At 56.0% G+C, this 26,117-nt stretch overlaps 2 protein-coding genes across 9 annotated transcripts; both read right to left on the bottom strand.

The window, feature by feature from the left end:
- Window positions 1-8: 8 nt before the first annotated feature.
- Window positions 9-17,211, bottom strand: Ehmt2 (euchromatic histone lysine methyltransferase 2). Of its 8 annotated transcripts, none has more exons than XM_087898515.1 (28): window positions 17,128-17,211; window positions 16,415-16,481; window positions 16,095-16,301; window positions 15,744-16,000; window positions 12,816-12,900; window positions 12,682-12,719; window positions 12,448-12,597; window positions 9,758-9,895; window positions 9,561-9,675; window positions 9,310-9,411; window positions 8,963-9,111; window positions 8,724-8,867; window positions 8,409-8,644; window positions 8,144-8,326; window positions 7,951-8,063; window positions 7,695-7,801; window positions 7,485-7,607; window positions 7,266-7,367; window positions 6,638-6,742; window positions 6,378-6,532; window positions 6,132-6,299; window positions 3,186-3,330; window positions 2,952-3,029; window positions 2,479-2,594; window positions 2,292-2,378; window positions 1,498-1,576; window positions 1,163-1,338; window positions 9-416 (listed from the first exon to the last, which is right to left on the bottom strand). In XM_087898515.1, the coding sequence occupies exons 1-28, from the start codon at window positions 17,167-17,169 to the stop codon at window positions 236-238; spliced, it is 3,648 nt and encodes a 1,215-aa protein (XP_087754641.1). In that variant the 5' UTR covers window positions 17,170-17,211; the 3' UTR covers window positions 9-235. The 8 variants fall into 8 exon arrangements, 7 of the variants coding, with proteins under 7 accessions (XP_087754641.1, XP_087754642.1, XP_087754643.1 ...); XM_087898516.1 differs by having other exon boundaries at window positions 7,951-8,033; XM_087898517.1 differs by lacking the exon at window positions 9,310-9,411 and having other exon boundaries at window positions 7,951-8,033.
- Window positions 17,212-18,332: 1,121 nt separating this feature from the next.
- Window positions 18,333-21,297, bottom strand: Zbtb12 (zinc finger and BTB domain containing 12). Its single transcript, XM_087898523.1, has 2 exons — window positions 20,936-21,297; window positions 18,333-20,478 (listed from the first exon to the last, which is right to left on the bottom strand). Exon 2 carries the CDS (start codon window positions 20,456-20,458, stop codon window positions 19,079-19,081), a length of 1,380 nt encoding a protein of 459 aa, XP_087754649.1. The 5' UTR covers window positions 20,459-20,478; window positions 20,936-21,297; the 3' UTR covers window positions 18,333-19,078.
- Between the last annotated feature and the right edge of the window lie 4,820 nt (window positions 21,298-26,117).

Below are 26,117 nucleotides of genomic sequence, written 5' to 3'. Positions count from 1 at the left end.
CCAGGCAATTTATTACCAAACCCAACATTTATTGAGTACACAGAAGATCAGTTGGCAGAGGCCCAACTTCAATTCAGCAAACTGAGGCCTGGCTCAGTGGAGTGTGGCCGGCCATCACACTCCCAGTGAGAAACCAGCTCTGGGAGGGGGCGGGTGTCGACCTTCCAGGCCTGACTGGGGTCTCTGACAGAGGAATGTCTGAAGGGCAGTGCCCCAGCCTGGATCGTAAGAGTCCTCAGGTATTTATGGGGGGCAGGGAGCTGAGTTCAGGCAGCAGTTCCGGGTGGGGGTCCAGCCGAGCCAGGCGACTCTGCTCCAGGGCGATGGCCTCCGCCGAGTGCTTGCACTTCTCGGAGCCACACTGGCAGGTGAAATACTTGCTCTTGATGTCCCAGAACCGGTCGCCATAGTCAAACCTGGCAGAGGAATACAGCGACTCTCAGCACATGGATCCAGACACTCAGAACCCATCACAAAGAACGCTGGGGGCCCTCTCTCTAGAAGGGATGGATTTCCTTCTATCCAAACGCTCCTCCAGACGGACTCCAAGTCCGTGCAGGGCCTGCTGACTCACACTACCCCACAATGTCATAAATGCTGGCTTCTGGCCTCCCAGCCCTCAACCAGAATATCCTGAGGCTGTGTGTGGGAGGCAAGATGGAGCCCAGGGCCTCGCAAGTACTTGGCCTTTCAGCTAAAGTCTGCAACTGTGCCCCCCTCCCCCGGGTTTTTGAGCTGGAGTTTCTCTATACAGGCCTGGCTGTCCAGGAACTCTCTACATGGACCAGCTAGTCTTGAACTCAGAGAGATCCCCCTACCCCTGCTTCTTAAAGTGGAACTAAAACCATGTGCTACCATATGTAGCCCCTCTAAAACTTTTGAGACCAGGGTCTTACTGAATTACCTAGGCTGGCCTTGAACTGGAGTTACCTCTGCCTCGACAGATGTCACACCAGGACAGGCTGGGCCTTTTCCTTTTCTTTTCAGACAGGGTCTCACCCTATAGCCCAGACTCTGTAATCCTCCTGCCTCAGATGCCCGAGTGCTGCGATTATGAGCACATGCTACCACTCCTGTCTTGAGCCGTTTTAACAAGCCCTCTGGTCTCTGAACGCCAGGTGCCCTCAACCCTCAGGCCCCAGGATTTCTGGGGGCACCTCACCCCAGCTCCTCCCCAGTCCGGATGTCTCTGGAACTGAAGAAGGCAATGCGTGGAAACCTCAGGTCTTGGTGCAGCATGAAGACCCGGACAGGGATGATGTTGGGGTCACACAGGTGGTTGATGAAGCGGCTGATGTTGCCATAGTAACGGGCATCAATGCAGTAAACCTCTCCATCCTGGCGGCAGACAGCGCTCTTAATACCCATCTCTACTCACCTGTCCAGCGAGCCCTGCAGCGACACCAGTCCCTCCACCCAGGTTTCTGCTGGCTGGCGCCCCAGCTGGCTCCAGACACCGGCCTGTGGGAGCGGAGGACACGGGTGCTGCCTGCCCACCTTGTTGTCCAAATCGAAGAGGTAAGAGTCATCTTCTCTCACGTCGGCCTCGGCATCAGAGATCAGCTCTCCAACATACCTATTGGACATAAACTACGGTTCCGAATCCGAGCAGGGCTCCAGGCCCCATCTCTCTCCAATCTCAACCCCTGTAATCCTCTTCCGCTTCTCAGCTGCCATCACGAAAGCCACCAGGTCACTGCTGGGACTCTGGGCTACTCAGACCTAAGAGGGATGCAGGACACAGTCCAGCCACCAGGGGTCCCACTGTGGAGCTGGGACAGCAGGTGGGGCTCTGTGAGGAACAGACCCATGGCGGAAGTGGTGGGGGAGGCTGTGGTCTGGGGTTATCCATGGTGGCTGACTGGGTGGAAAGATGCCAGACTTGGACACAGGGAAGTGTGTGAGCCACAACTATCCCACAGGTAGTGGGCCGTGCACAGCTAACTCAGCCGTGAGGATGGGGAGCAGGATGATTGAGACATCGGGTGGGAGGCAGGAGCCAGGAGGGCAAGGGCAGTGAGCTTGTCTGAGAAGTTGAGAGAACATGAAGGAAAGAAACCGGGTGGTCCTCAGATGAAGAGGCTTCTCTGCTGTGCCAGCCACAGGAGGGAGACCTTGGTGAGTCTAACGGCCAGAAGGGAGGAAGTGGACAAGAAGAAGCAGCTAGTCTCCACTTCATAGGTAAGAAAAATAAGGCTGGAGGAGATTAAATCACATGGCCAAGGACACACCACGGAGCACAGCTCAGACCCAGGTCTGACTGCCGCTGGCATTCATCACAGTGAACTTACTCGCAGATGAAGGTGCCCTGGGGAATGGTCTGCAGGGCACGGACCCCCCAGCCCATCTTGGCTGTACGGTAGAGCTGCAGGCGCACCCTAGAGATGGAGAGGGAGTCATACTGAGTGTGGGACACCTGGAGGGGCCCCGGGGGATGGGAGGCGGAGGTGAGGCAGGGTGCCGGGGCGGGCGCCTCACTTGATGCCGCTCTGCACCACGCGGTTCTTGCAGCTTCTCCAGCAGGAGCATGCCTGGTTACACTCAAAGATCAGGGGGGGTTCGATCTTGTTAAACTCCTGAAGCAGCCGCCCGTCCTGGGGTGCGGAGGGAGGGGACAGTGGTTTCTCTGTGGGGCCCGTCTCAGCTGCCCGGGACCCAGAGGACTCCACAGGAAACTCCACTCTGACCCCAGCCCAGGGCAGGGGAGGAAGAGCACATAGAGTCTGCAGGCTAAGGTCAGAGACCAGGAAGTGTGTACGCAGGCCGGCCTCAGAGTTCATTTGCATTCCCGGAGCAGAGGCTGCAGCGTTCCTGGCAGGTCCCAGAACTTCCTGCCACACCCTGTGTCTCTTCCCCAACAGAGCAGGGTCCTGGGTCCAGGTTCCTCTGTGGGAGCGGCCAGCCTTGGCCGGGCGAGGGACCAGGCGAGGGACCGGGCGAGGGACACGCACCTTGTCATACCAGCAGCGGATGCTGAGCTGGCCACACAGGCAGTTGGAGCTGGAGCAGTCGTCCGCACACGTGCAGTGCTGGGTGGGCGAAATCAGTGTGAGTGGGGTTTACCCTGCTCCCTGTGGCCAATGCTTTCTCCCCTCAGCCAGGGGGCCCTTGGCGGACACCTGCCCCGTGCAATGCTGCTTAGAGTTACTGTAGGCACACGGGGCGGGGGCGGGGCCGTGCCTCACCTGCAGGTGAGTGATGTTCCGGTCGATGTTCATGGTTGACGTCTCGCAGTTCTCGGAGATGTACTTATAGTCCTCGGGGCAGGGCTCCCCATCTACTCCATTGACGCAGGGGATGGGCACATTCTCGTAGCCTCTAGCTACATCCCTGCAGGCGGGGCAGATAAGGCTAAGGGACGGCCAGAGCATTTCTGAGGGGCAGTGCTGGGGTTCCTCAGACATAAAGAAGGGTGCCCAGCAGGACAGGCACCAGCTGGTGTGGTGGCACCTTTAATCCCAGCACTCTGGAGGCAGTGGCAGGCGAGTCTCAGTGAGTTCAAGGCCAGCCTGGTCTACAGGGCAAGTTTTAGGACAAGCTCCAAAGCTAGAGAAACTGTCTCAAAAACAAACAAACAAACAAACAAAAACCAAAAAAGAAACAAAATGATAGGTCCCAAGGAAAACTGTAATTTTAGAATAAGCGATAACTTGAATAATCACATCCCACATACTGTACTTTTGTGTCTGTAAAACTAGGGACCGAGTCCAATAGCATGGTGCCATGCGAGACCAACGTTCTACACTGAACTGTGTTTCCAGCTCCCCCACCTTGTGAGACACAGCATCAAACAGACCAGCTGAGCCTCAGAGTGCAATACGGCTGAAAATGAGTTGACTCCTGATGCTCCTGCCCCCAGTGTGCACGCGCTAGCACTGTAGGCACAGGCCGGCCATGCTGGCCTCAAACATGGAGTTAGCCTGCCTGAGCCTCCTGAGCACCAGCCTGCTGTGAGCAGGTGTGCACCACCACACCCAGCCTGAGCACCATCCTGCTGTGAGCAGGTGTGCACCACCACACCCAGCCTGAGCACCAGCCTGCTGTGAGCAGGTGTGCACCACCACACCCAGCCTGAGCACCATCCTGCTGTGAGCAGGTGTGCACCACCACACCCAGCCTGAGCACCATCCTGCTGTGAGCAGGTGTGCACCACCACACCCAGCCTGAGCACCAGCCTGCTGTGAGCAGGTGTGCACCACCACACCCAGCCTGAGCACCAGCCTGCTGTGAGCAGGTGTGCACCACCACACCCAGCCTGAGCACCAGCCTGCTGTGAGCAGGTGTGCACCACCACACCCAGCCTGAGCACCATCCTGCTGTGAGCAGGTGTGCACCACCACACCCAGCCTGAGCACCATCCTGCTGTGAGCAGGTGTGCACCACCACACCCAGCCTGAGCACCAGCCTGCTGTGAGCAGGTGCGCACCACCACACCCAGCCTGCACAGGGCACGCTGTGTCTCAAGCTTAAGCATCTGTTCATCTGGACAAAAAGTTCTTTTTTAAAAATTGTTAAAAAGCTTGTTTTGTATGGATGGATATTGCACCTGCATATAAGTATGTGTACTGCGTGCATGCCTGGTGACCACAAAGGTCAGAAGATGGAATGGATCTCCTGGAACTGGAGTTACAGATGGTTCCAGTCACCATATGGGTGCTGGGAATGGAACCCGGGTCCTCTAAGGGCAGCCAGGGCTCTTAACCACTTAGCCACCTCTCCAGTCCTTTATTTTATTTATTTGGAGATAAGAGTCTCATATGTAGGTAGCCCTGGCTATCCTAGAACTCAGAGACCCATCTGCATCTGTCTTCCAAGTACTGCCATTAAAGGTCACCAGTCCTTTCTGGGTGTAGTGGCACACACCTTTTGGTCCCAGTACTTTGAGGTAGAAATAGGAGGATCTCTGAGTTTGAGGTCATTCTGGTCTACAGAGCGAGTCCCAGGGCAGCTAGGGTCACACAGTGAGACTCCGTCTTAACGGTTCCCACCCTAGCGCCCTTCCACCTACTTTTTTGGAGTCAGGGTCTCAGAATGTATTCTGGAACTCAGAGATCAGCTGCCTCTACCTCTCAAGCGGTGGGATTGAAGGCGTGAGCCACACCTGGCTTGAAAATTTTTAGTTTAAACCTTTGTGTGTGGGGGGGGCACACACGTGATACAGCTCACACGTGGTTCTCTCCCCCAGTGGGTTCTGGGCTTGAACTCAGCAAGCACTGTCAGCAGTCAGCAGACTGGCCGTGGCTGGGGCTTTTTTTTCTTTTCCTTTTATCTTCTTTCTTAAGCTTGAGTCTCTTAAGCTACAAAGGCTGCTCTCCAACCTCCAGGGTTAAAAGGTGGGGTCTCCCTGCCTCGGTGTGAGAACAGGAGGGCTGCAGCTTATACCCTGCTGCCCTATGAAAATCTTGGGTTTTTCTGTTTGTTTGTCTTTTCCAAGACAGGGTTTCTCTGTAGCCCTGGCTGTCCTAGAACTAACTCTACAGACCAGGCTGGCCTTCAACTCAAAGATCTGGCTGCCTCCGCCTCCCGAGTGCTGGGATTAAAGGTGTGCGCCACCACTGCCTGGTTTGAAATTCTTAACTTGGGTCTGGCCTCAAACTCAATCCTCCTGCCTCAGCCACCTCCAGGGTCTGGAACACATGCCTTCTCTAATTTTCCTTTTCCCTGTTTCTTTCTCTTTCTCTCTCTATGTTAAGGTGGCCCTCGCTGGCCTGGAACTCAGTATATAGATACAAACCAGGCGGGCCTCAGATTCATAAAAATGAGCTGTCTCTGCCTCCTGAGAGCTGGGATTAAAGGTGTGAGCCACCACGCCCTGCTTTTATATTTCTGCAGCTGTGAGTATGTCATGCTGTGTGTCTCTAAGTCATGGGACAACTTGGAGGAGCTGGTTTTCCCCATCTATCACGTGGGTCCAGGGACTGAAGTCGGTTTGTTAGGGTTGGCAACAGGCTCCCTCCTCCACTGAGGGTCTCACTGACAGAGCCCTTTATTGCCATCTGCCTCCTGGTAAGAGAATTCTAGCAATTCCTGGGACTTCCTGTGCCTTGGAAGGGTCCTGGGACTGGGACAGTAAGAGGCTGTGGTCGGTGGTGGCTGGCGGTGGCTGTCACAGATGCCAGGGTCACACTCACCGGCAGATGATCTTCTCTGTGCGGACAGCTCGGTTCCCTACCCCGAGTCGAAGCTTGCGATTGAGCTGCAGTGCGAACCACACATCAGAGCGTTCTGGGGTCAGATCCCACGCTGTGTCCCCTTCCTTGTTCCGAAGCTCAGGGTTGGCTCCACGGGACAGGAACAACCTGAGGAATGACAAAAAGCCCTGGGTCAGAAACTGGGCAGCGGGCATGGGTGCCAGGGGCTGGGGAGGCTGGGCTTACAGAACACAGTCGTGGTAGCTCTCCCTGGCAGCGATGTGCAGGGGCGTGTCCCCGTGGTAGTTGACAGCATGGAGGTCACACCGGGCGTTCAAGAGGACCTCGGCAATGGCGGCGCTGCCCGTGAAGGAGGCCCAGTGCAAGCAAATATTCTCCTCCTGTGGGAGCAAGGGGCAGAGACAGCGCTACAGTCATCTGAATCCCTGCACCGCGGTCCCAAAGCGCCCCGCCACCAGCCCTCTCAGCACCCAAGAGTCCCTCACGTTGTCAGTGAGGGTGACGTCGGCACCACGGGTCAGCAGCATCCGGATCACGTCAATGTGCTTGTGCTCGGCTGCCCAGATAATAGGTGTCCAGCCCCCACTGTCCTGAGGGAGGGAAGGAAGACAGGAGTGAGGGCCCAGCTGGCTGGAAGACATGAACTCAGGAGCACTTCCTTGGGGATAGCCAAAGGTAGGAGATGGGGTAACACAGAAGCGCGCTCTCCCACACATTCACAGGGATGCTCACTGAACACTTTCAGGGATAAAGTGGGGGAACTCAGAGTTTCATGAGGCAAAGAGAGGAAAAGGGACCAATACAGACAATGGGAGGCAGTAGGAGGGGGTCAGCAGTCAGACAGAGGAGGAGGAAGGGGGTCAGCAGTCAGATGGAGGAGGAGGGAGAGGGTCAGCAGTCAGATGGAGGGGGAGGGAGGGGGTCAGCAGTCAGATGGAGGAGGTGGGAGGGGGTCAGCAGTCAGACGGAGGAGGAGGGAGAGGGTCAGCAGTCAGACAGAGGAGGAGGGAGGGGGTCAGCAGTCAGATGGAGGAGGAGGGAGGGGGTCAGCAGTCAGATGGAGGAGGAGGGAGAGGGTCAGCAGTCAGATGGAGGGGCAGCCAGGCTGCTGACCTGCGCATTGACGTCCACCTGTCCTGTGCTCAGCAGCAGGCTGACCATCTCCAAGTTCCCAATTTTGGCTGCATGATGGAGACAGGTGGAGCCATCCTCCTCCTGAGGGAGACATGAGCCAATGAGCCCTCTGGCTGGCACCCACACCCAGTCTTCCCTCTCTCCGCCCCTCTGGCTGCCAGGCTGCCAGGCTGCCAGGCTGCCCTCCAGCTCCTCTACCTTGCTGTAGACGCAGCCCCCCAGCTGCACCATGTACCGCGCCACCTCCAGGTGGTTGTTCACCACGGCCTCCATCAGCGGCGTGCGCTGCTGCTTGTCCACGGCGTTGATGTTGGCTCCTGCCTGCGGAGAGGGCACGAGGGCTGGCACCAGGGAGAGGTAGTGGGGAGGGGGAGACGGCTGGACAGGGCGGGGGGCACGATGACTCACCTGCAGCAGCACATGACAGATCTCCACGGACCCCTTCTGCGCAGCCGCATGCAGGGGTGTGCGCTTGCTCTGCTGGTCGCTCTGGAAGTTGGGGTCCAGGTTGTCGACTGCAGGGAGAGGAGACGAGGGTAAGAGAAGGGATGAGGTGGTGCTGCCTCCAGGCAGGCTTCCAGGATCAGGACTGCCTCACACTACGGGAGCTATGCACACGACCGGAAGGCCGCCCCCATCGCCACGGGCCTTCCCGAGGACTCACGCAGCATGAGGATGACCTTCTGCAGCTCTCCCTGCTTCACCGACAGGTACAGCTGCCGCGGGTGGAAGCGAAGCTTCTTCCGCCTGCCGGGGGGTGGTGGGGGAGAAGGTGGGCTGTTCAGACGTGAGCGCCACCCGCGGCACCGCTCCTCTGGCCCAGTCCTGACTGATACCCTGGAACAGCACCGACTCACCTCTCTGACTCCTGGATGACCAAGGCCTTCTCCAGGGCTTCCCGGCCCGGCCCTGGGGGCAGACCCACAGCTGAGAGGCAGCCCCCATTAGGCAGGGTTAGCGAAGGTCCCGAGCTGTCGATGGTGTCGGTCAAGGGGTCACAGGGTGGGCGCCGGGGCTCTCCGTGCCCTCGCATTCGGGCACTGTGGGAAAAGGTTCTAAGGTCTGGGGCAGGGCAGCTGGCATGGGAAACAGGGCAGGAGGGCGAGGGAGAGAGGCCAATACCTGGGTTGGGAGGTATCTGCTCGCCCTGGGGCATCCTGTGCCAGGGGCAGTGGGGCAGGAGCTGCAGTGCCGGCTGGAGGGGTTCCCCCATCGCCCCGGGGAATGGTCACCTCCTGGGCCTCTGAAGCATCCTCTCCACAATGGGGGCAGAAGACCATCCCGTTGAGCTGGGACACACAGGCCTTATGGAAGCGGTGGGTGACTCGGAAGTCAGGGTGGCATTCCAGGAAGGTTCCCTGGGGAACAGGGAGAAGGCAGTGAGTCTCTGAGCTCTCTTCTGAATCAGGCCACCGTCCCACCCCAGTGGTCACTCACTGCTGTGCAGAAGTAGCCACAGCCTGGGCAGCAATGGTGCTTGACCATTCGGGCTCGATGGGCCTCACAGAGTACCATCAGCGCCACTCGGCTAGAGGGCCGCATAGTCTCCCGCTTGAGGATGGCGGCGTTGCAACCTGACAGCTGCGGGGAAGGAGGGGGAGGGCATTATGACGAGGCCATGGCCAGAGCTGGCTCTCCTCACGCCTGCTGCCCCCCCAGCCAGCACCCCAGCCCACCTCTCCGTCCACACTTTCGGTGGCCATGCACTTGTGCCCCGCTCTCTCACTGATGCGGTCTATCTTGGGCGCCTCCATGCGGCAGCTGCAGAGGGGCAGCTCCTCAAACCCGCGCTCAGTCTCCAGAGAAGACGTGTCATTGGACACCCCTTGGAGAGGAAGAAACGGAGGTGATGAAGGCCTGGCCCCTCACCCACCAAAAGGGTCCCCTCCTTCCCTCCCAGCCGCCCCTTCACATTCTAGAACCCCAAAGCCTGGAATGGATACCCCAGCTCTGGCAGGATTTCCCTCCACCCCCGTGGGCACCCCCTAGTGGCTCCCTGCCCCGGCAGTTGGCAATTAATTACCAGCGTGGTTGGGGGAGAGGGTCCCCTCGCTGGGCAGCTCCAGGGACCCCAGAGGGACCTCCATGTACTCACTGGGCCCTGAGGAGCCCACACCATTCACTCCTGACACAGAGACAGAGAGAGTGAGAGTGGGGGCTCATGGGGCCTGGGCGCGTGCGCACATGCGGTGTACATGGTGAGCATGCATGAGCATCCGAGCGAGTACTACTCTCTGGGGCTGGAGGAGAGAAAGAGCAGAGGAGCCCTCTCACCTCTTGGCTCCTTGGCCCTCGGAGGCTCTCGCTTCCGCCTTTTCCGCGACGGCTTCACCCAGGGGCTGTCTTTTCGCCATTTCTTCTTGGCCTTGCGCCGGCCACTAGAGCCACTCTGTGGAAGAGGAAGACTCAGGAGTCTACTCCAGCTCCCAACAGCTCTCTGCTCCTCCAGGGAGGCCAGTCTCCGCTCTCACCCTGTCTGACTGATTGCCCGACTCCTCATCTTCCTCCTCTTCTTCCTCCTCCTCTTCCTCTTCCTCCTCCTCTTCTTCCTCTTCTTCTTCCTCCTCCTCCTCTTCACTCAATTGTTCAGCTAGAGCTTCAACTTCAGACTGGAAAAAGAGAAAAATCAGGCTGGGAAAACAACAAACTGCAGCTATCTCCGTGGAGAGCAAGATATAGTGAATCCTTAGGCCCCATACCATCACCATCGCACGGCCAGGTAAGGTTGCTGGAGGAGGTGGGTATGGGCAGGAGGCAAGATCGGGTTGGATAAAGACAGGCACAGAACACTTCACGGCAGTGAAAAGGGCTGGTTCTATGAAACACACAAACATACATGACTACCTACGGTGACAAAACCACTATCTAAAAAGCTAACGAGTTGTTCTCTAACAAAGGGGTCACGCTGCCATCACCGGGAACCACAGGCCTATTGGCAATGTTTGTTTTCTTTTAGTTTCTTTGGAGACAGGGTCTCACTGGGTAGTCCTGATTGCCCTGGAACTCAGAGATCCAACCACCTTTGCCTCTGGAGTATGTCAACATTTAAGAGTAAGAGAAATGACCAAACATCCCATACATCCAATGACGTGCTGGTACCCACTTCCAAATTTCCTAGCCAAAAAAACAGAAAGAAAGAAGAAAGCTCCAGACACGGCAGCACACGCCTGTGGGACAAGCGTGTGGGAAACAGAGTCAGGAAGACCAGAAGCTCAGGGGCTCAGCAGTTAAGAACACGGCTGCTCTGGCCAAGGACCTGGGTTCAGTTTCAGCACCCAGCCGGTGGCTCACAACTGTCATAGACTCTGATTCCAGGGCATCCAAGACTCTTCCGACTTCAAGGGCATTAGGCATGCACATGGTACAACATACATGCAGGGAAAACACTCGTATACATTAAAACAACAAAACCCCCAGAGGCGCAGGATTATCCCTGGCTACATAGCAAGTTTGAGTCCAGCCTGGGGTACGTGAGAGTGCATTCTGAGACAAACAGCGCTGAGGAACTTGAGGGAAACAGCATCTAGAACTATGACAGCTTAATCATTCACAAGCAGAAAAGTCAAAGGCATTCAGCCCCCACTGAGCCAAGTAAGCGAAGTCCTGTAAAACTGATTTGCTTTCACCAGGTAATTGCTTTAAGTGTCTACACGCTCCTATAATCCTAGCACTGGGGGTAGGGTGGGGTTGCAGACAAGAGAAACTGAAGTTCAAGGCCAGTCTAAGATACAAAGTGAAACTTTCTCAACTGCCCCATCGCAAAAAAAAAAAAAAAAAAAAAAGCACCCCTTTAATCCCAGCACTCCAAGCAGAGGCAGAAAAAGACAGAAAGATCTCTGGTCATTTTGAGACCAGACAGGGGTACATACTGGGACCCTGTCTCAAAACCAAAGACAAAACCGGTGGTACAGCCTATAATCCCAGTTAAGCAGGAGGCTGAAGCAGGAGGATTACAAGGAGTAAATTCAAGGCCAGTCCTGGGTGACCTAGTAAAGGACCTGGTCTCCCATCACCTAAAAAGCAGCCCAGACCTTGCTCACCCTGGGAAGCCCCAAGTTGAATCCCAAATTTGGCAAAACTAAAACACAACACAGGCCTGTTTAGAGCCACCAAGAGGGGTCTCGTCTAAACAAACATGACGTTGAGACTTGCTTGCCGGGTTGTGTGTATGAGCGGGCAGCGGCTGTGTGCTGGGGTCCACTGCAGCCAGGCTCACCCCTGCCTTTTGTGTCCAGTGGAAAGTTTCCACAGCAAAGTGGTAAATAAATAAAAAACGAACACAAAGCCAGGAGGTGGCGACACTCGGGAGGCAGAGTTTGGGGCCAGCCTGGTCTATACAGTGAGTTCCAGGACAGCCAGGGCTACACAGAGAAACTCGTCCTAAAAAACCAAAGAGCTAGAAAAATAGAGGAAGCGGAGATACTTCAGTGGGTAAAGAGACTGCAGCTCTGGTGTCCGATCCGAGCTGGATCCCCACACTTCAGAGAAAAGCCAAGTGCTCCCACACATCCCAGTACGCTTGGTGACATAGACCCCTAACTTCAACCTCAAACACTGGGGACATAGTCTAAAACCACAATCCCACATACTAAAACAGATAAAATCCAGCTGGGTGTGGTGGCACACACCTTTAATCCCATCTCAAGGAGGCATGCAGAGGCAGGAGGATCTCTGTGGGTTCAAGGGCAGCCTGGCCTACAGAGTTGAGTTTCAGGACAACCAGAGATGCAGAAAAACCCTGTCCCAAAAAAAAAAAAAAACCAAAGGGGGGGAAAAAGAGAAAGAGAGAAAAAAAAAATCCCAGGGCCTACATGGAGCAGAGAACCACGCCCCACAGGATGTCCTCTTCCGTCCCAACACTGAGGAGGCAGAGGCAGGCAGACCTGCTAGGAGCTGAACGTTAGCTTGGTTTCCAGGCCAGTCGGGGCTACATGGTGAGACCCCGTCAAACAAAACCAACCAAACCAAAACAAAGCACCACCAAAATAAATAAGTAAGCCGAAAGGGAACAAAAGAGCCTCCACAATACAGGGAGGTCGTGATGGACAGAGAGGGTAGAGCTGGGATGGGAGACGCAAGAAGTGGCTACAGACCACACCACACAGGCAGAGGACGGACGGGAAGGCGGAGGGAAGCTGGAGAGCCAGGCGGGCCAGCACACCTTGCTGTCTGAATCCACTCGCTCATCCACGGAGTAGGAGTCGTAGTAGAGGCTGAAGTCGTCACCCACCACTGTCTCCCACTCCTCCAGCGGCCTGGGCTCTCCTTTCTCCAGGGTCACATCTCCTGAGCCCCGGGCAAAGTCCTCCGACTAGAAAAAGATTACAAAGTCTAAGGCCGCTGGCCCTGGCCCCCAACTCCCACCCCCACCCCCAGGTCTTCCTCTCCAGCTTACCAGGCTGCCAGAGTTCAGCTTCCTCCTTTTGGCCACATCTGGAAAGACAGAAAAGCGAGGACAGAACTGGTAACCCCTGGGACAGAATGCTGCAAGCCACAGGGAGTGCATACAAAGGCGCAGGGGTGACTAACCTGGGGTCACCTTCCCCAGAGAGTGCATGTCGTCACTCATGCGGAAGTGCTGTACTTCGGGGGGCCGCTTCTCAGGGACTGGGGGCTGCAGCAGGAAGGACAGCTTTCAGTCAGAATGTCACTCACCCTTAGAGAGGAAACCTGCGGCCGGGCGGTGGTGGCGCACGCCTTTAATCCCAGCACTCGGGAGGCAGAAGCAGGTGGATCTCTGTGAGTTTGAGGCCAGCCTGGCTTACAAGAGCTAGTTCCAGGACAGGCTCCAAAGCTACAGAGAAACCCTGTCTCGAAAAACAAAAAAATAAAACAAAAAACAAAAAAGAAAAGAAAAAAAAAAGGAAACCTGGGGGCCTGGTGTGGTGGTTCACGGTCACACCTTTAGTCCCAGCATTTTGGGAGGCAGAGGCAACACGGCCTAGCCAGCGAGTTCCAGGCTAGTCAGAGCCTCAAAAACAAAGAAAACACCAAACCACAATCAAAAGGAAAGAAATGTGGACACACACAGTGGAGAGAACCTGAGGACGCTATGGTAATGAAGTAAGTGCCATACACCATTCTGCTTTCATCAGCCCGTGTGGCTGGCCTACCTCAACAATGCCACCTGAAGCCAGCAAGACTGTTCAGCGGCTAACGGTGTCTACCACCAAGCTTGATGAACTGAATCCAATCCTTGAGACCCCAGATGGTGAGAAGGGAGAAATGACTCCCAAAGTTTCCATTTTTTCTTTGTTGTTTTATTGTTGTTGTTGTTGTTTTATTTTAAAATATTTATTCATTTATTTTGCATTCAATATCTGCCTACATGTGTGCCTGCAGGCCAGAGAGGACACCAGATCTCATTACAGATGGTTGTGAGCCACCATATGGTTGCTGGGAATTGAACTCAAGACCTTTGGAAGAGCAGTCAGTGCTCTTAACCACTGAGCCATCTCTCCAGCCCCTATTGTTGTTGTTTTTAAGACAGGGCATCACATGTCACTGGGTAGCTGGCCCTAGCTGCCCTGGATCCACTGTGTGGATCAGATTGTCTCCAAACTCATAGAAAGCCTCCTGATTCTATCTCTAAATGCTGGGGTTAAAAGTATATATGACCACTGCCTGCTAAAATTATTAATGAACAAACCAGTAGGGGGATATAGGAAGAAAATGTGAACTGAAACCCAGAGGTCTCCGATGTGGAGCCAAAGTATTATTTATTACTTATTTTCACGTTTCTGTGAGTTTCAGGGCTCCCTGTGTGCAGGAGCCTTTGAAGGCTAGACGGCAGCGTTAGAGCCCCTGAAACTGAGGTTACAGGCGGCTGTGGGCGCCAGGGGACGCTGGGATCCGAGCCAGAGTCCTCGGCAAGAAGAATTCTAGTGCTCTCAACCATCGGGCACCTCTCCGGCGGCAGAGCAACACCACCAAAAACTACCCCGAAAAACAAAACTAAGTAAAAACGACACTGTGGCTCAGGGGGCGGGGGGGGGGGGTTGATGAGAAAACCCTACAGCTTCACACTGACTCCTGGGTCCCATGGAAAAGTGAAGAGACCAGGCTCCACAGAGCTGCCCTCTGTCCTCCACCGCCCCCCACCAGTGCACGTACGCGAAAGCTGTGTCTACACCCAAACAGTCTTAAGGACTACTGACTCACATAACTAATCACCTACAATGGACCAAAACTACAAGGAAGAAATGTGTAAGTCATATGCAAATATCGACGGCTCAACTTGGCCTCTTCCCCGACTGCGCTCATAATTTTATTTGAGGGGCCCGAGCAAACACGGACTTCCGTACCAGAGAAGAAACAATGACACCTGGTGAGGTCATTGCTTTCTCAGAAACAGAAGACAGAGGGGGTGGGAGAGGTGGCTCAGGGGTTAAGCGCACTTGCTGCTCTTGTGGAGGACCTGGGTTCAGTTCCTAGCAACCACACACGGCTCACACTGCTTCAGACTCCAGCTCCAGGGAATCCTCTGCCCTCTTCTAGCCTCCGAGGGCACCAGGCACACAAGCCAGGTAAAATACTCACATACATAAAAATAACGTAGTTTTTTTTAAAAAAAATTACAACGAAACACCTGGGCCGAGTGGTTCGGGACTAAACCTTGCTATCACAGCAAGTCCAGGCAGCCTCCGTTACATGAGACCACCTCAAAGGCAAAAGTAAAATAAAATAATAAATAAAAGCCAGGTTGGGGGCATACACCCACAGCCCCAGACTTGGGAGGCAGAGCAAGCGGGAACTGTGAGTCAAAGGCCAGTTTGATCTCTACAGTAACTGCAAGGCCAGTTGAGATTCTGTTATACTTTTACACTTGAATACATACACACGCACAAATATATAAATAAAAATAAACCACCCCAACAACAATAAAACCTTCCAAAACAACAACAAAGTAAGACCCAACCTAGATTACAAAAACCACACCTAGACACGAGGAGCCCTTTAAACCTTGGTAGTTCGACTCTGGGCTCTGGCCACGCCCACTCTGTCAGACATGTGGCCTACCCAGGGGAGGGGTCCCAGTAAGAACTTTAGGCCCTGTAAGAGGGGTCTCAAAGACTGGGAAAAGCTCCCCAAGGGCTCGTCAGAGGTAGAAGGGAGGGAAGGCTGAGTCTGCAGAGTCGTTTTGGCAAGAGTAATTAGGACAATAACTATATAATTAACTCTGCATCTGTCAGTCTCCTCTCCGGCCGCCCCTCCCCCAAGAACACAAACTCCAGGAAGCCAGCAATTACTCCGGTCACAGATGAAGCCCAGCCCAACATCTGACACTTGGTAGCCTATTGGTAAATTCGAAAAAAAAAATCTGAATACAAGAGGCCCAAGGCTAAATCCCGGAAGGAGAGAAAAAAAAAACCCAACAACAACAAAAAAAAAAAACAAAGCAAAAAAAGGCCCATCCAGAGATTCCCCATTCTCTCCACCCAACCTCCACAATCTCACCTGTCCGTTGCCAGGCTTGGACATGGTTTTCCGGGCTCGGTGTACTTTGGGCTGCCCCTCCTGGCCGGCGGTTGTTGCCGGAGGTGGTTCAGGCCCAGCAGCTGCAGTTCCCTGGGCCCCGGGCATGCTCAACAGCCTCATGGCCAAACTCTGGACCGAGGGGGGCGACTTTCCGGCCCCAGTCATTGACATTTTAGCCCGACTGGGACAGGCACCCCCCTTGCTGGGGGAAGAGGGGAATGACTTTGTGGCGTGGCCTAGAAGAGAGGCAGGCAGGCAGGGGGTGCAGGGTAAGCAAGCGGGCAGAAGGTCCTTTTCCAGCCCCCTCTTCCTCTCGCCCCAGCCGCTCACCCAGCAGGATTCGGCTCCCATCTCCCTCCAGGCTCTCGGGTTCATCCCCGATGAGTGGCGTGGCCCCCACTGGGGTGTCAACCCCCTCATCGCCGACGGTGACAGTGACAGAGGCCGGAGAGGGGGGGCCGGTAGGCTCCAGGGAGTCGGGGTCGGCCTTGGGAAGGGTCTCCTCGCTATGAGGGGTGTCCCCCAAAGAGCCATGCACTGTCGGGGTGGGGGGAGGAGAAAAGAAAAAGTTCAGGGCCTGAGGCTCCGGGATCCCGTGTTGGGGGTGGGGAGGGCGGCGGTCCGGCTGGGCCTGCTCCGGCCGCACTCACCTCTCTCGGACGTCCCTCTGGGCTCCTTCTCCAGCAGCAGCGCCCCCATCTCAGCGGGGGCCTCCCCCTGGGAGGGGAGACAAGGGACCGGAGGGCCCGTCAGCCCGGCAGGCAGCTGCGGGGCCCAGGACGCCTGGGCCCGGGGCAGCGAGAGCAGGCTCCGGGGCCTACCTCGCCCTCGGTGGGCGCCCCCCCGACCGCGGCCGCGGCCGCCCGTGGGGGTCGCACGCCCCCGCCCCCGGGCCCGCATCAGCCCCCTCCCTCTCGGCAGACCCCGCATCTCTGGGGCCGGCAGCAGAGGAGGGGGAGGGGGCGGGGCCTCCGCGCCCCGGCCCCGCCCCCTCCTCCCGGCTGCACGCGCCGCTCCCCCTTTGTCCCCCAGGCCGCGGGGACCCCGGCCACCAACCCCTGCAACGCCCGCTGCGCCCCAGCCCGGCGGACGGCCCCTCGCTCCCCTCGCGCGTGCTCCCGGGGTCGCGGCGCCCACCGCCCACGCAGGGGCCGCGGGCGGCGGCACGCGCGACTCGGCGCCCACTCCCCCCACCTCCCACCCCCTGGTCCCCTCATCCGCCCCCGGTGTTGGCCCCCCGGTCTGCTGCAAGTTCGGCTCGGGCCCCCCGGCCCCGTTGCACCCCCGGAGCATTGCACGAGTGCGCGCTTCCCCCGGGCGCGCGCGCGGGCATGCACCCGCCTCTCCCCCTCCCCTTCCGCACCTCGGCGGCCGCCGCCGCAGCAGCTCCCGCCGCCGCCGCCATCGCCGCTTGCGCGGGGGGCCGAGCCGGCGCGCGGCCGCCCCGGGTCACGTGGACAAGGAGGGAGGGCGACAAGACGCCTTAAAGGAGCCGCTGCGGGCCTTTTGGCCATTTTTGCCCCCCGGAGTGGCCTCGGAGGTCCAGAACTAGGGGCTGCAAGGCAGAGGGCCTTCATTCCTAGGCTCAGCTCTGCGGGGAAGCAAGGGCGAGGCGCGTCTGGGCTGTGGCTTCCCTGTCCCCGCCCGGTTTTGCTAACACGTGAAGCCTGAGCCTCTGCAGCTGCTGTGTGTAGCTTTCTGGTTCTGAGCCACCCGACTGGAGGCTGCGCCTAGTGTACGAGAAGGGGCGACAGGCTCGTGGAAGGCACCCTTCCTTCTGGATCGCCTCCTGAAAGGCGAGGGCCAAATGTCTTGTGTGTGTGCCTGGCGAGTTACGCCACGACGTTCACGAGATGCCAACTGAACATCTTGAGGCAGCGGCCTCAAGGGTGACTATGGTCTATGGACAGGAACCATTTCTGCCAAAAGTTTTGCAGCCGGGGGTCATGGTCCAGCTGACAGTTTAGGAGAGAACGGTACACACGTTAAAGTGCACGGCCCTGACAACACTGATCGGGGGCAGCATCCCCTCGGGCATTAAGACCTGGCCATAGTCTGAAAATACTTGTACGGCTTCACAGACATTACTGGACAGGCAGGTAGTTATGTTACTGGGCCCGAGGCCAATTCAAAGTCTTATGGGAACTGTAGTTCTCTTTGGATAAGAACTTTTCAGAGCTTTCTGGGAATTGTAGTCTTCTAGGCATTCGAAGCTAAGTTTAGCCGATTTTTCAGCTTTCCTTAAAACACAAACTTTCTGCCACAGGCAAACGTGTTCAGACACTGATGCCTGCCTGCCACCTCAGTGGGTACACTATCACCTGTGGTTCATGCCTTGCACTGGTACCAAACCACCAGAGGTTATGCCCTCACTAGGGCTGTCAATCACTTCTACCTAGGTGTTGAGGCTACCCAACTGGAGGAGGGCGTGTTCCTGACTGGAGGAGCTCACTGGCATGTCCCTAGTCCCTGCTTGAGGCTGGTCTCCTTTTGGCACGGGGCTGTAGTCGTTAGCTCTGGGAGAGGCTATCTATGGTGGGTAGTCATACACATGCAGTTGCCAGAATATAAAGAAAAAAAGTTTTGTTGTTTTTTATTTTATGGAAAAACAAAAACTAAAACCCCGAACTCCAGAAAAAAATCCTAAAAAATACGTTTTCTTAAAAAATACTGTATAAGTCTCTACTCCTCTCCCTCCCCCCATCAGCCTTCCTTGTGTCCTTTTTCCTAAGTGCCCTGCCCCCCGCCCCTCCACTAGTCACTGTCCTTGCTATGGTACCCCCTCGTCTCATTACCTACCCAGGTTGCCCACCCTCTTCTCTTACCTGGCACATAGATTCTCTTTCATTTCCGGAGTCCCACTTCCCCAGCATGCAAGAACCGCCTCCCCGTCCATTTCTGGGACTTTATACCTGTTTCCCCTACAACTCCCGTCTCCCTGTGATCTATTCTAATCAGGAGCAAGAAAAGTGCATCCTGCCAATCCCCCCACAATTCCCGCCCCCACCCCACCTCAAGAAACGCTAGAAGCTTCCCTCTTGGCAGCTTTAGCCAGGGAAGAGCTGTTCTCCAAACTTTCCACCTTTGCCTTTTTCCCTCCCTCCACACTGTTCGTGCACCTCTACAAAAAAGAAATCTTTCTTTGGGACCCCATATTCCCTCAGCCTTGTCAACCCTGTCTCCGGCTCCATCTGTTTCTTCTGCTCTTTGAGGCAAGGTCTTCTCTCCAATCCTCCTCCCTCAAGATGTATGCCTGCCCCAGAACCCCGCCCCCCAATTCTCCCTGGCCCAGGAACCCCCAGCCTCCTGGCCCTTCAGCGGATGAGGACGTTGATCTCCGCCACGCCAGCCTCCAGCACGTTCTCGGCTGTGGTTTTGCCATGTTGCTCCTTGAGATGCCGCCTGATGGCTGGCTTGTGGGCGAAGCGCACGTCACAGTAGGAGCATCGATAGGGCCGTGCTCCTGAGTGCAGGTTGAGGTGATCGTGCAGCGTGGACTTCTGCGTGAAGCACTTGCCACAGATGCCACACGAGTGCGACTTGACGCCACGGTGCACGTTCATGTGGCGGTTGAGGTTGCTGCTGTGGTTGAACTGCTTGCCGCAGCGCGGGCACATGAAAATGAAATGTTGCGCACGCATGTGGAAGACCAGCTTCTCCACGCCCTGGAACACTTCCGGGCATTTGGTGCATTTGATGTTCTTTAAGGGGTTTCCACTTGAGAAGCCCCCGGGCAGGGGTCCCCGGCTGCCCCCTGCTCCCAGACTGCCCCCCGCCCCCCGGGCAGCCATGGCCACTGCTGCTGCTTCCACTAGGCCCGAGGTGGCCCCCACACTGGCCCGGCCTCCTGGGATCAACAACAGGCCTTCCCCTTCGGCGTCCTCTGACAGGCTATAGCAGGCCTTCACCACACCTTGCGGTGGGGCTACAGTGTTGGGGGCCACGCTACTCTGGGCCAGCTCCCCGAGATGGCTGCTCACAGAGGCCCCGATGCCCAGACCCGCTGCTAGGCCTCCAGGGGGTTTGAGCCGGTGTGCCACTTCGAGGGCTGACTCCACCTTGACAATACAGATGTCAGAAACATCCTCATCCTCATCCTCATCCTCCTCTTCCGCCTTCAGCTCTAGGTCCTCATCCAGGGGAAACTCCAGCTTCACGGGTCTTAGGAGCGGAGGGGGTAGAGGAGGTGGGGGCGGGGGTTTCGGGGCTGGCTTTGGGGTCCTGGCTGGAGGGAGGAGGGACTTGGTGGCACTGACGGTGCTTACGAGACTAGCCTCGCTGACCCCATCCTCTTTGAGGCCTATTTTGGGCTCAATGAACTGGCTGAGGGCATTCCGGCATTTCTCCACCACGTGCTCCATCTGCAGGTAGGAGGCAGCCGTCAGGTAGTTGACGATGTCCCTGACTGCGAACTCCAGGGCGCCCGTGTAGCAAGAGAGGAGCAGGTCTGCCACAATGCGTGCACTGTGCATCAGCGAGACCTGCAGCTCCGAGCTGGGGTTCAGCAAGAACTGGTCCCGGAGGAACGGTGAGCAGGCGGCCAAGATGACCTTGTGGCCGCGGAATTTGAGGCTGTCGGCCACAATGGTCACGTCGCAGAACCGCTCCTCCGCACGGAGCTGGTTCATGTTCCGCAACGTAGCGGCCTCGTGGCCAGGCAGCTGGAAACGCAAGACTTCCACCCCAGAGGCCATTGTGGCGGGAGTGGACTGCCCTGGGTGGGAAGGAAACCGGTCAGAGACAAAGGTCTCCGGCTGTCGGAAGCCAAGGATCCAGACCCCCTCATCCCCACCTCCCCAGGCTTGGCGCGCCTCCCTCAGTTTCCCTAAATCCGAGGAGGCGCGGTCCCTAAGAGGAGGGAGGCGTGGTTCCCGGGGGCGGGGCAGCGGCGTCCACACCCCCCAGTCCCGCGGCCCGCGCGCCCATGGGAGAATGGAGAAAGGGGTGGGTGGGGGTAAGGAACCCGAGGATTGCCATTCTGGGGTGGCCCCCAGTTGCAGGCTCTCCTCACCGGCCTCGCCTCTAGCCCGGGCCGCACGCTGCTGTGAGTCCCCCCCTTTTCTCGTCCTCCCGCCGCCCGGACAGGTCGTGCACGCCCCCCTCCCACGCGCAGATTCTCCGTGGCACGCCCCCCCCCCAGACTCACGACCCTGGGTGCACGCGCCTCTCACCTGGCCGGGTTCCGCGTGCTGATTTTCCCCCCTGGTCCCCCACCCCCCCGGGGCCGGCGGCGCCCCCCACACTCGGGCAGGGCCTGGGCAGCGCGCAGGCGCGGGGGTGCACGGGGCGCGCGCGCGGGCCGGCTCCGCGTGGGCGGGAGGGGGAGGGGCGGGGGCAGCTCGTGCCGAGTGTTCCAAGGCCCCGCGCAACGCAGCGTCCGCGAGGACTCGGGGAGGAGGAAGAGGGGAGGGAATTAAAGGAGCAGGATTCCCCCTCCCCGACCCCCCTTTCCTCCCCGGCACCCCCACGCGGTTAAAGGGCTGGACAGTCGTGCCTCCCCTTTGACCAGGATTATTTGTCCGCCAGAGCGGAAATACGCTCCACACCCCCCCTTCCACGCTCCCCCTCCTCTCTGCCTTTGGGGCCCGAGGCCCATCTGCGCGTGCGTGCCAGGGCCCGCGCGCTCGGGCCCGCCCCCGGCTCCCGGAGCACCCCCGCGCCCCTGCGCGCCCCCGCTCGCCCCGCCCGCCCCGCGCCCCCCCAGCGCGCGCGCTCCCCTGGAGCTGCGCAATCTGCGCGGCCACCTGCTCTAGAGCAAGGCGTCGCTGCCGCCCAGCTGTGCCGAGTCGGCACCTCCCAGGGCCTTGGACCTGCTGGTGGCCTACTGATCCCTGGATCGCTGCTGCCCACGCCACGGGTGCATCCTCCGCTGAGTATGGGCACAGTTCCTCAGGCCGCGCTTCCAGATATTTCCAAGTCTTTTGAAGCTAGTGTCTGCCGTAGTCCCCCTGATCTAGAAGCTAATTTCACTTTCCACACAGCCGGATGAACCAGCGACCCCTGCTTGTCCCGCTTCAGTTACTAAATGCACACTCAACCTCCCTTCTGTTTTCATCCATTCCAACTTTTTGCCAAGGCAAGCTCTCACTCGTGCTGTGGGAGATTGGTGCACTTCACCTCCACTGTGTAATTAACCCTGAACTAATTCTGCAAATTACGCTGTTATTTATATTGATGGCAGTGTACCATCTTTACGATTTCCCTGCACCCACCCCTTCTGATCCACAGAAGGTCCTCCAGAGAGGTGCTCCCTGGACCTCACTACCTCTCTACTCTGCACCTGGCTTTCGTTGTCACTTCCAAACTCAATTGCGTTTTCAACAACTTCAGTGTGAGTACGGACTTTACGGATACCAGTCTTAAAAGCTCACCACCCCATGAGCGCTTCTGTGCACCCCAAATACCCACAGTGGCTTTCCAAACTATCGCGTCCCCTCCAGGAAGACGCCCCTGTTTGCCTGTTTATTACACCCTCCCAGGAAACTTCTCGACTCTGAGGACGCTAAACTGCTTGCAACCTAAAGTGTCCAGTATCTGCCCCCTTCCCAAGACTGTAACTTCTTGATTACAGGAACTACATTATGGACTGTGTTTTGTAAATAAAAGTCAGGCAAGAAATGACTGGCTGTTGAAGTCATTCTCTGTCTGCTGGACCAGCATCCACCCATACAAAGTCCATTCGTGATTTGAACTGAATACCCAAACCCAAGGGATGCTGTTTCCCGAGAAGGGTGGAGAGTAGTGAGCAGTGTGTTAGCCTCTGGTTTTCCTTTTAAAATTCTCTGACTTTTGCGCCCTCACCCAACTCACTCTGTAGCCGGGTCACATGGATTTAAGGGACAGCGTCTGCTTTTGTGTCTGGTGCTCCTTGTTTAAGGCCATAGTCACTGTCTAGTGCACAAGAGAGCGCTTTCAGGCAAATTACTTAATTCTCTGAATCCTGGTGTCTCTCTTTGACCTAAAGGCCCTGAAGCTCACCAGGCTGGTAGAGGGTTCTAGGGAGCCTGACATACACTGGATACAATGGATCTAAGGTGACAGACACTCTTTCTCTTTGCTGTCATGGGAAATAGACTGTGCCGATTTCTTTTTTCTTTTCTTTTTTTTTCTTTGTTTGATTTTTGTTTTTTCATGTTTGTTTCTCTGTGTATTCCTGGCTGTCATGCAACTTGCTCTATAGACCAGGCTGGCCTCAAACTCAGAGATCCGCCTGCCTCTGCCTCCCAAGTGCTGGGATTAAAGGCGTGTGCCACCACCACCCAGCAACGATTTGCTTTTAAAAGAATTTTAATTTAAAATTTCTGGTTTTCTATCTCATCTTTTCTTTTTCTCCTTACCAAACTGGAGAGATGGTTCAGCTGTTAAGAGCACTTGTTCTTGCAGAGGCCCCTCGTGCAGTTCCCAGAACCCACATGGCGGCTCACAACCACCTCTTCTGACCTCTGCAGGCATTAGCACTCACGCGTGGATGGACACACGCACACCCCCCCCCCACAGAACACTCATACACATAAAACAAATCTTTAAGATTAAAAAGGAAGAGTTCATATTTCACTGAGCAGTAACAGGAAAAGCTGTCGAATTAAGAAGGGTGTTCATGGCACCTGCCTTTAATCTCAGCACTCAGAAGGCAAAGGCAGGCGAATCTGAGTTCAAGGCCAGTCTGGTCTACAACAGAGTGAGTTCAAGGATAGCCAGGAATACACAGAGAAACCCTATCTTGAAATCGCCCCACCTCCAGAAAAAAAAAAAAAAGAATGAGAGTTTAGAGGTAGGCTCGGCGGCACACGCCTTTAATTCCAGTGCTCGGGAGAGGCAGATCTCTGTGAGTTCAAGGTCACCTGGTCTACTAGTGAGTTCCGAGCCGGCAGGGCTCTGTCTCAAAACAAACACACAAAAAGAAGGAAAGTCTGGGGACTGGAATAGCTCAGTGATGGGAAGGGTTGGTACTCCTTTCTTAGCACCCGCCCATATTTGCTCACAATTGCCTGAGCCTGGAGGGGGCGGGGGGGTCCAGCACCCTTTTCTGGCCTCTTTGGGTACCTGTACTCACGTGCACATTCGGAGAGTTTGTAAAGTTTGCTTGTTTTCTGAGGCAGGTTCTCTCCACGTAGTCCTGGCTGTCCTGGAATAAGCTATGTATACCAGATCCTCCTGCCTCTGCCTCCCAAGTGCTGGGATCAAAGGCGAGCTTCGGCAAAGTCGGCCTGTAAAGTTTAATATCCTGTCTTTCTGGTCCTTCTCATCCCTGGAAATGTGGGTTTGTGTGGTGAGGGCTTAAGATGGGTAGACCAGGCATGCTGTCAGTCCTTACCCGTCCCACTAATCATGTCTTGTGCGCCTCCTGTGCTAACACTGAGCGGAAGCTGGCAGACCGAGGACAGTGAGACTCATTTCCAGAGGATGCCCACCAAGGGTCAGGTGGCCGAAGGACAGTGTGACGTGGGAGTCTCATAGTCCCGAGGGAGGTGCCTCAACATGGGCCTGGTTCTTCTCCCTGTGTCGGTGGCTGCTCTTGGCCCTCACGCTTCCCCAAGTATCTCCCAGCCCCTCTGCCCTCATCCCTGAGTCCTACTTCTAAAGCGCTCCTCAGGTCAAATGTCTCCTTGCTGGAAACACCACTGAACTGATTTCCTTCGTGCTTGAGGTGGGGGATGTTTTCCTCCATGTTCTAGGTCAATGGATCTCCCTTTCCACCCATTCTTCCTTAACATACGTGTTGCTCTGGGGCCACCCTCTGCTCACAGGCACCGCACAGCCTGGGCGCCCCTCTCTCTTCCTTATCAAGCAGTGGGACACTCATTGAAGCTTTTCAGACCTCTAGAGAGACCTGCGGCCAGCTCTACCGAGACCAACCGGCACGGCTAAGTAGTAATGGTCATGCCTGAGTACCGTTAGCAGCCATGATGGTCTCAGGGCTTTGCCGCAGCAGCTGTGTTCTGCAGAGTCTCTCTGTTGAGTCCGTGGTGGATGGGGCCGTCGGGGATCTAGGTCCAAAATGATGTCATTCCAAGAGGATATTAGGAGATGGCTCAGGGAGGAAGAGCGATTGGTGAGAACCAATCTCCTGAAAGTCGACTTCCACCTCCTGCCACGGTGCGTGTAGCCCCCCAAAACACACACAGTAGCGTTGACAAGGGTTTTGACTGGATAGATGGATCAACAGCTAAATAGTCAAATGTTAGGGACACTTGCTGTTCTTTTGTTAGGGTGGGTTTTGGGAGGTTTTGAGACAGGGTTTCTCGATGTAGCCCTAGATGTCCTAGAACTCACTCTGTAGACTAGTCTAGCCTTGAACTCAGAGGTCCCCCTGTCTCTGCCTCCTGTGTTGGGATCAAAGGTGTGTGCCGCAGCGCTTGCTTAGCTGTGCCCCCTTTCAGAGGACCCAAGTTCAATTCCCAGCACACACACAGCAGCTTATAGCTGCCTTTAGCTCTAATTCCAGGGATCTGGCATTTTCTTCTGGCCTCCATGGGCACCAGGCACACACATGGTGCATCTACATACATGCAGGCAAAATACTCATAACATAAAAATAATAAACCTTTTAAATTTGTTTATAAAATGAAATTTTAACATTTTTTAAAAAATCATTAAAGAAGATTATTACTAGGGCTACGGAGAAGGTTTATTAGGTAAAGGAGTTGCCATCCAGCCTGAGCTCAAACCCTGGCTTCCACGTGGGCGAAGGAGAGAACAGATTTCCACAAGTCCTCTGGTCTCCACATGCACATCATGGTATATTTATGAAAATAAATGCAAAATGAACAAACAGATATAACAGAAAGCAGATGGTATTGAAATCAGACCTGGTACCCACTCAACGGAAGGAAATCATGCCTCGTAATGGTGACCTAGCCAGCAGCCCAGAGCTAGTGAAGTCGTGGATCTTACAGGAAAAGCCAGCACAGCCCCTAACTATATTCTAAATATTATTGTCCTTGTGCCCATAGAGAAGTGTGGCCCACACCCCCCATCAAGGACAGTTCTCTTTGCAGCAGACAGAGGCCATTGCAGAAAACCACAACCAATCAAAACGCAGGTTTGTGGGGCCCAGTCCCGTGGAGACATGTCTAACCCAACTCCTGTGCACAAGGCTCAGGGATCACTGAGGAAGAGGGGATGGAAGGATTGCAAAAGCCGGAGGATCAGTGAATTTGCTATGAGATTGTGTTTTCTAGGAATGTCAGATGCTGTACCCATTGATGTCTCACCAACATGACTGCCTAAACGTGAGCCGAACAAGGGTGGCCTACCAAAGTGGATGGGGAAGTCCGCAAGGCCTCAACCCTACACAAAGAACGGGCAACCAAGGAATGCTGGGAGCAGGAGAAACGGAAGAACACAGCAGCT

The sequence above is a fragment of the Myodes glareolus genome, chromosome 18 (genome assembly GCF_982192425.1).
Source record: "Myodes glareolus chromosome 18, mMyoGla1.1, whole genome shotgun sequence".
Lineage (NCBI taxonomy): Eukaryota > Metazoa > Chordata > Mammalia > Rodentia > Cricetidae > Myodes > Myodes glareolus.
Note: the sequence above shows the minus strand (reverse complement) of the source record. Positions and strands in the feature narration are given on the sequence as shown.

Excerpts from the sequence above, each read along its gene's own strand:
- Ehmt2 (XM_087898511.1), bottom strand. The coding sequence starts at position 17,057 with ATGCTCCGGGGGTGCAACGGGGCCGGGGGGCCCGAGCCGAACTTGCAG. Across the intron at positions 9,676-9,757 it reads CGGGCAATCAGTCAGACAGG|AGTGGCTCTAGTGGCCGGCG; the intron begins GTGAGAGCGGAG and ends CCTCTTCCACAG. Across the intron at positions 2,379-2,478 it reads GTGGTGCAGAGCGGCATCAA|GGTGCGCCTGCAGCTCTACC; the intron begins GTGAGGCGCCCG and ends CTCCATCTCTAG.
- Zbtb12 (XM_087898523.1), bottom strand. The coding sequence starts at position 20,458 with ATGGCCTCTGGGGTGGAAGTCTTGCGTTTCCAGCTGCCTGGCCACGAG.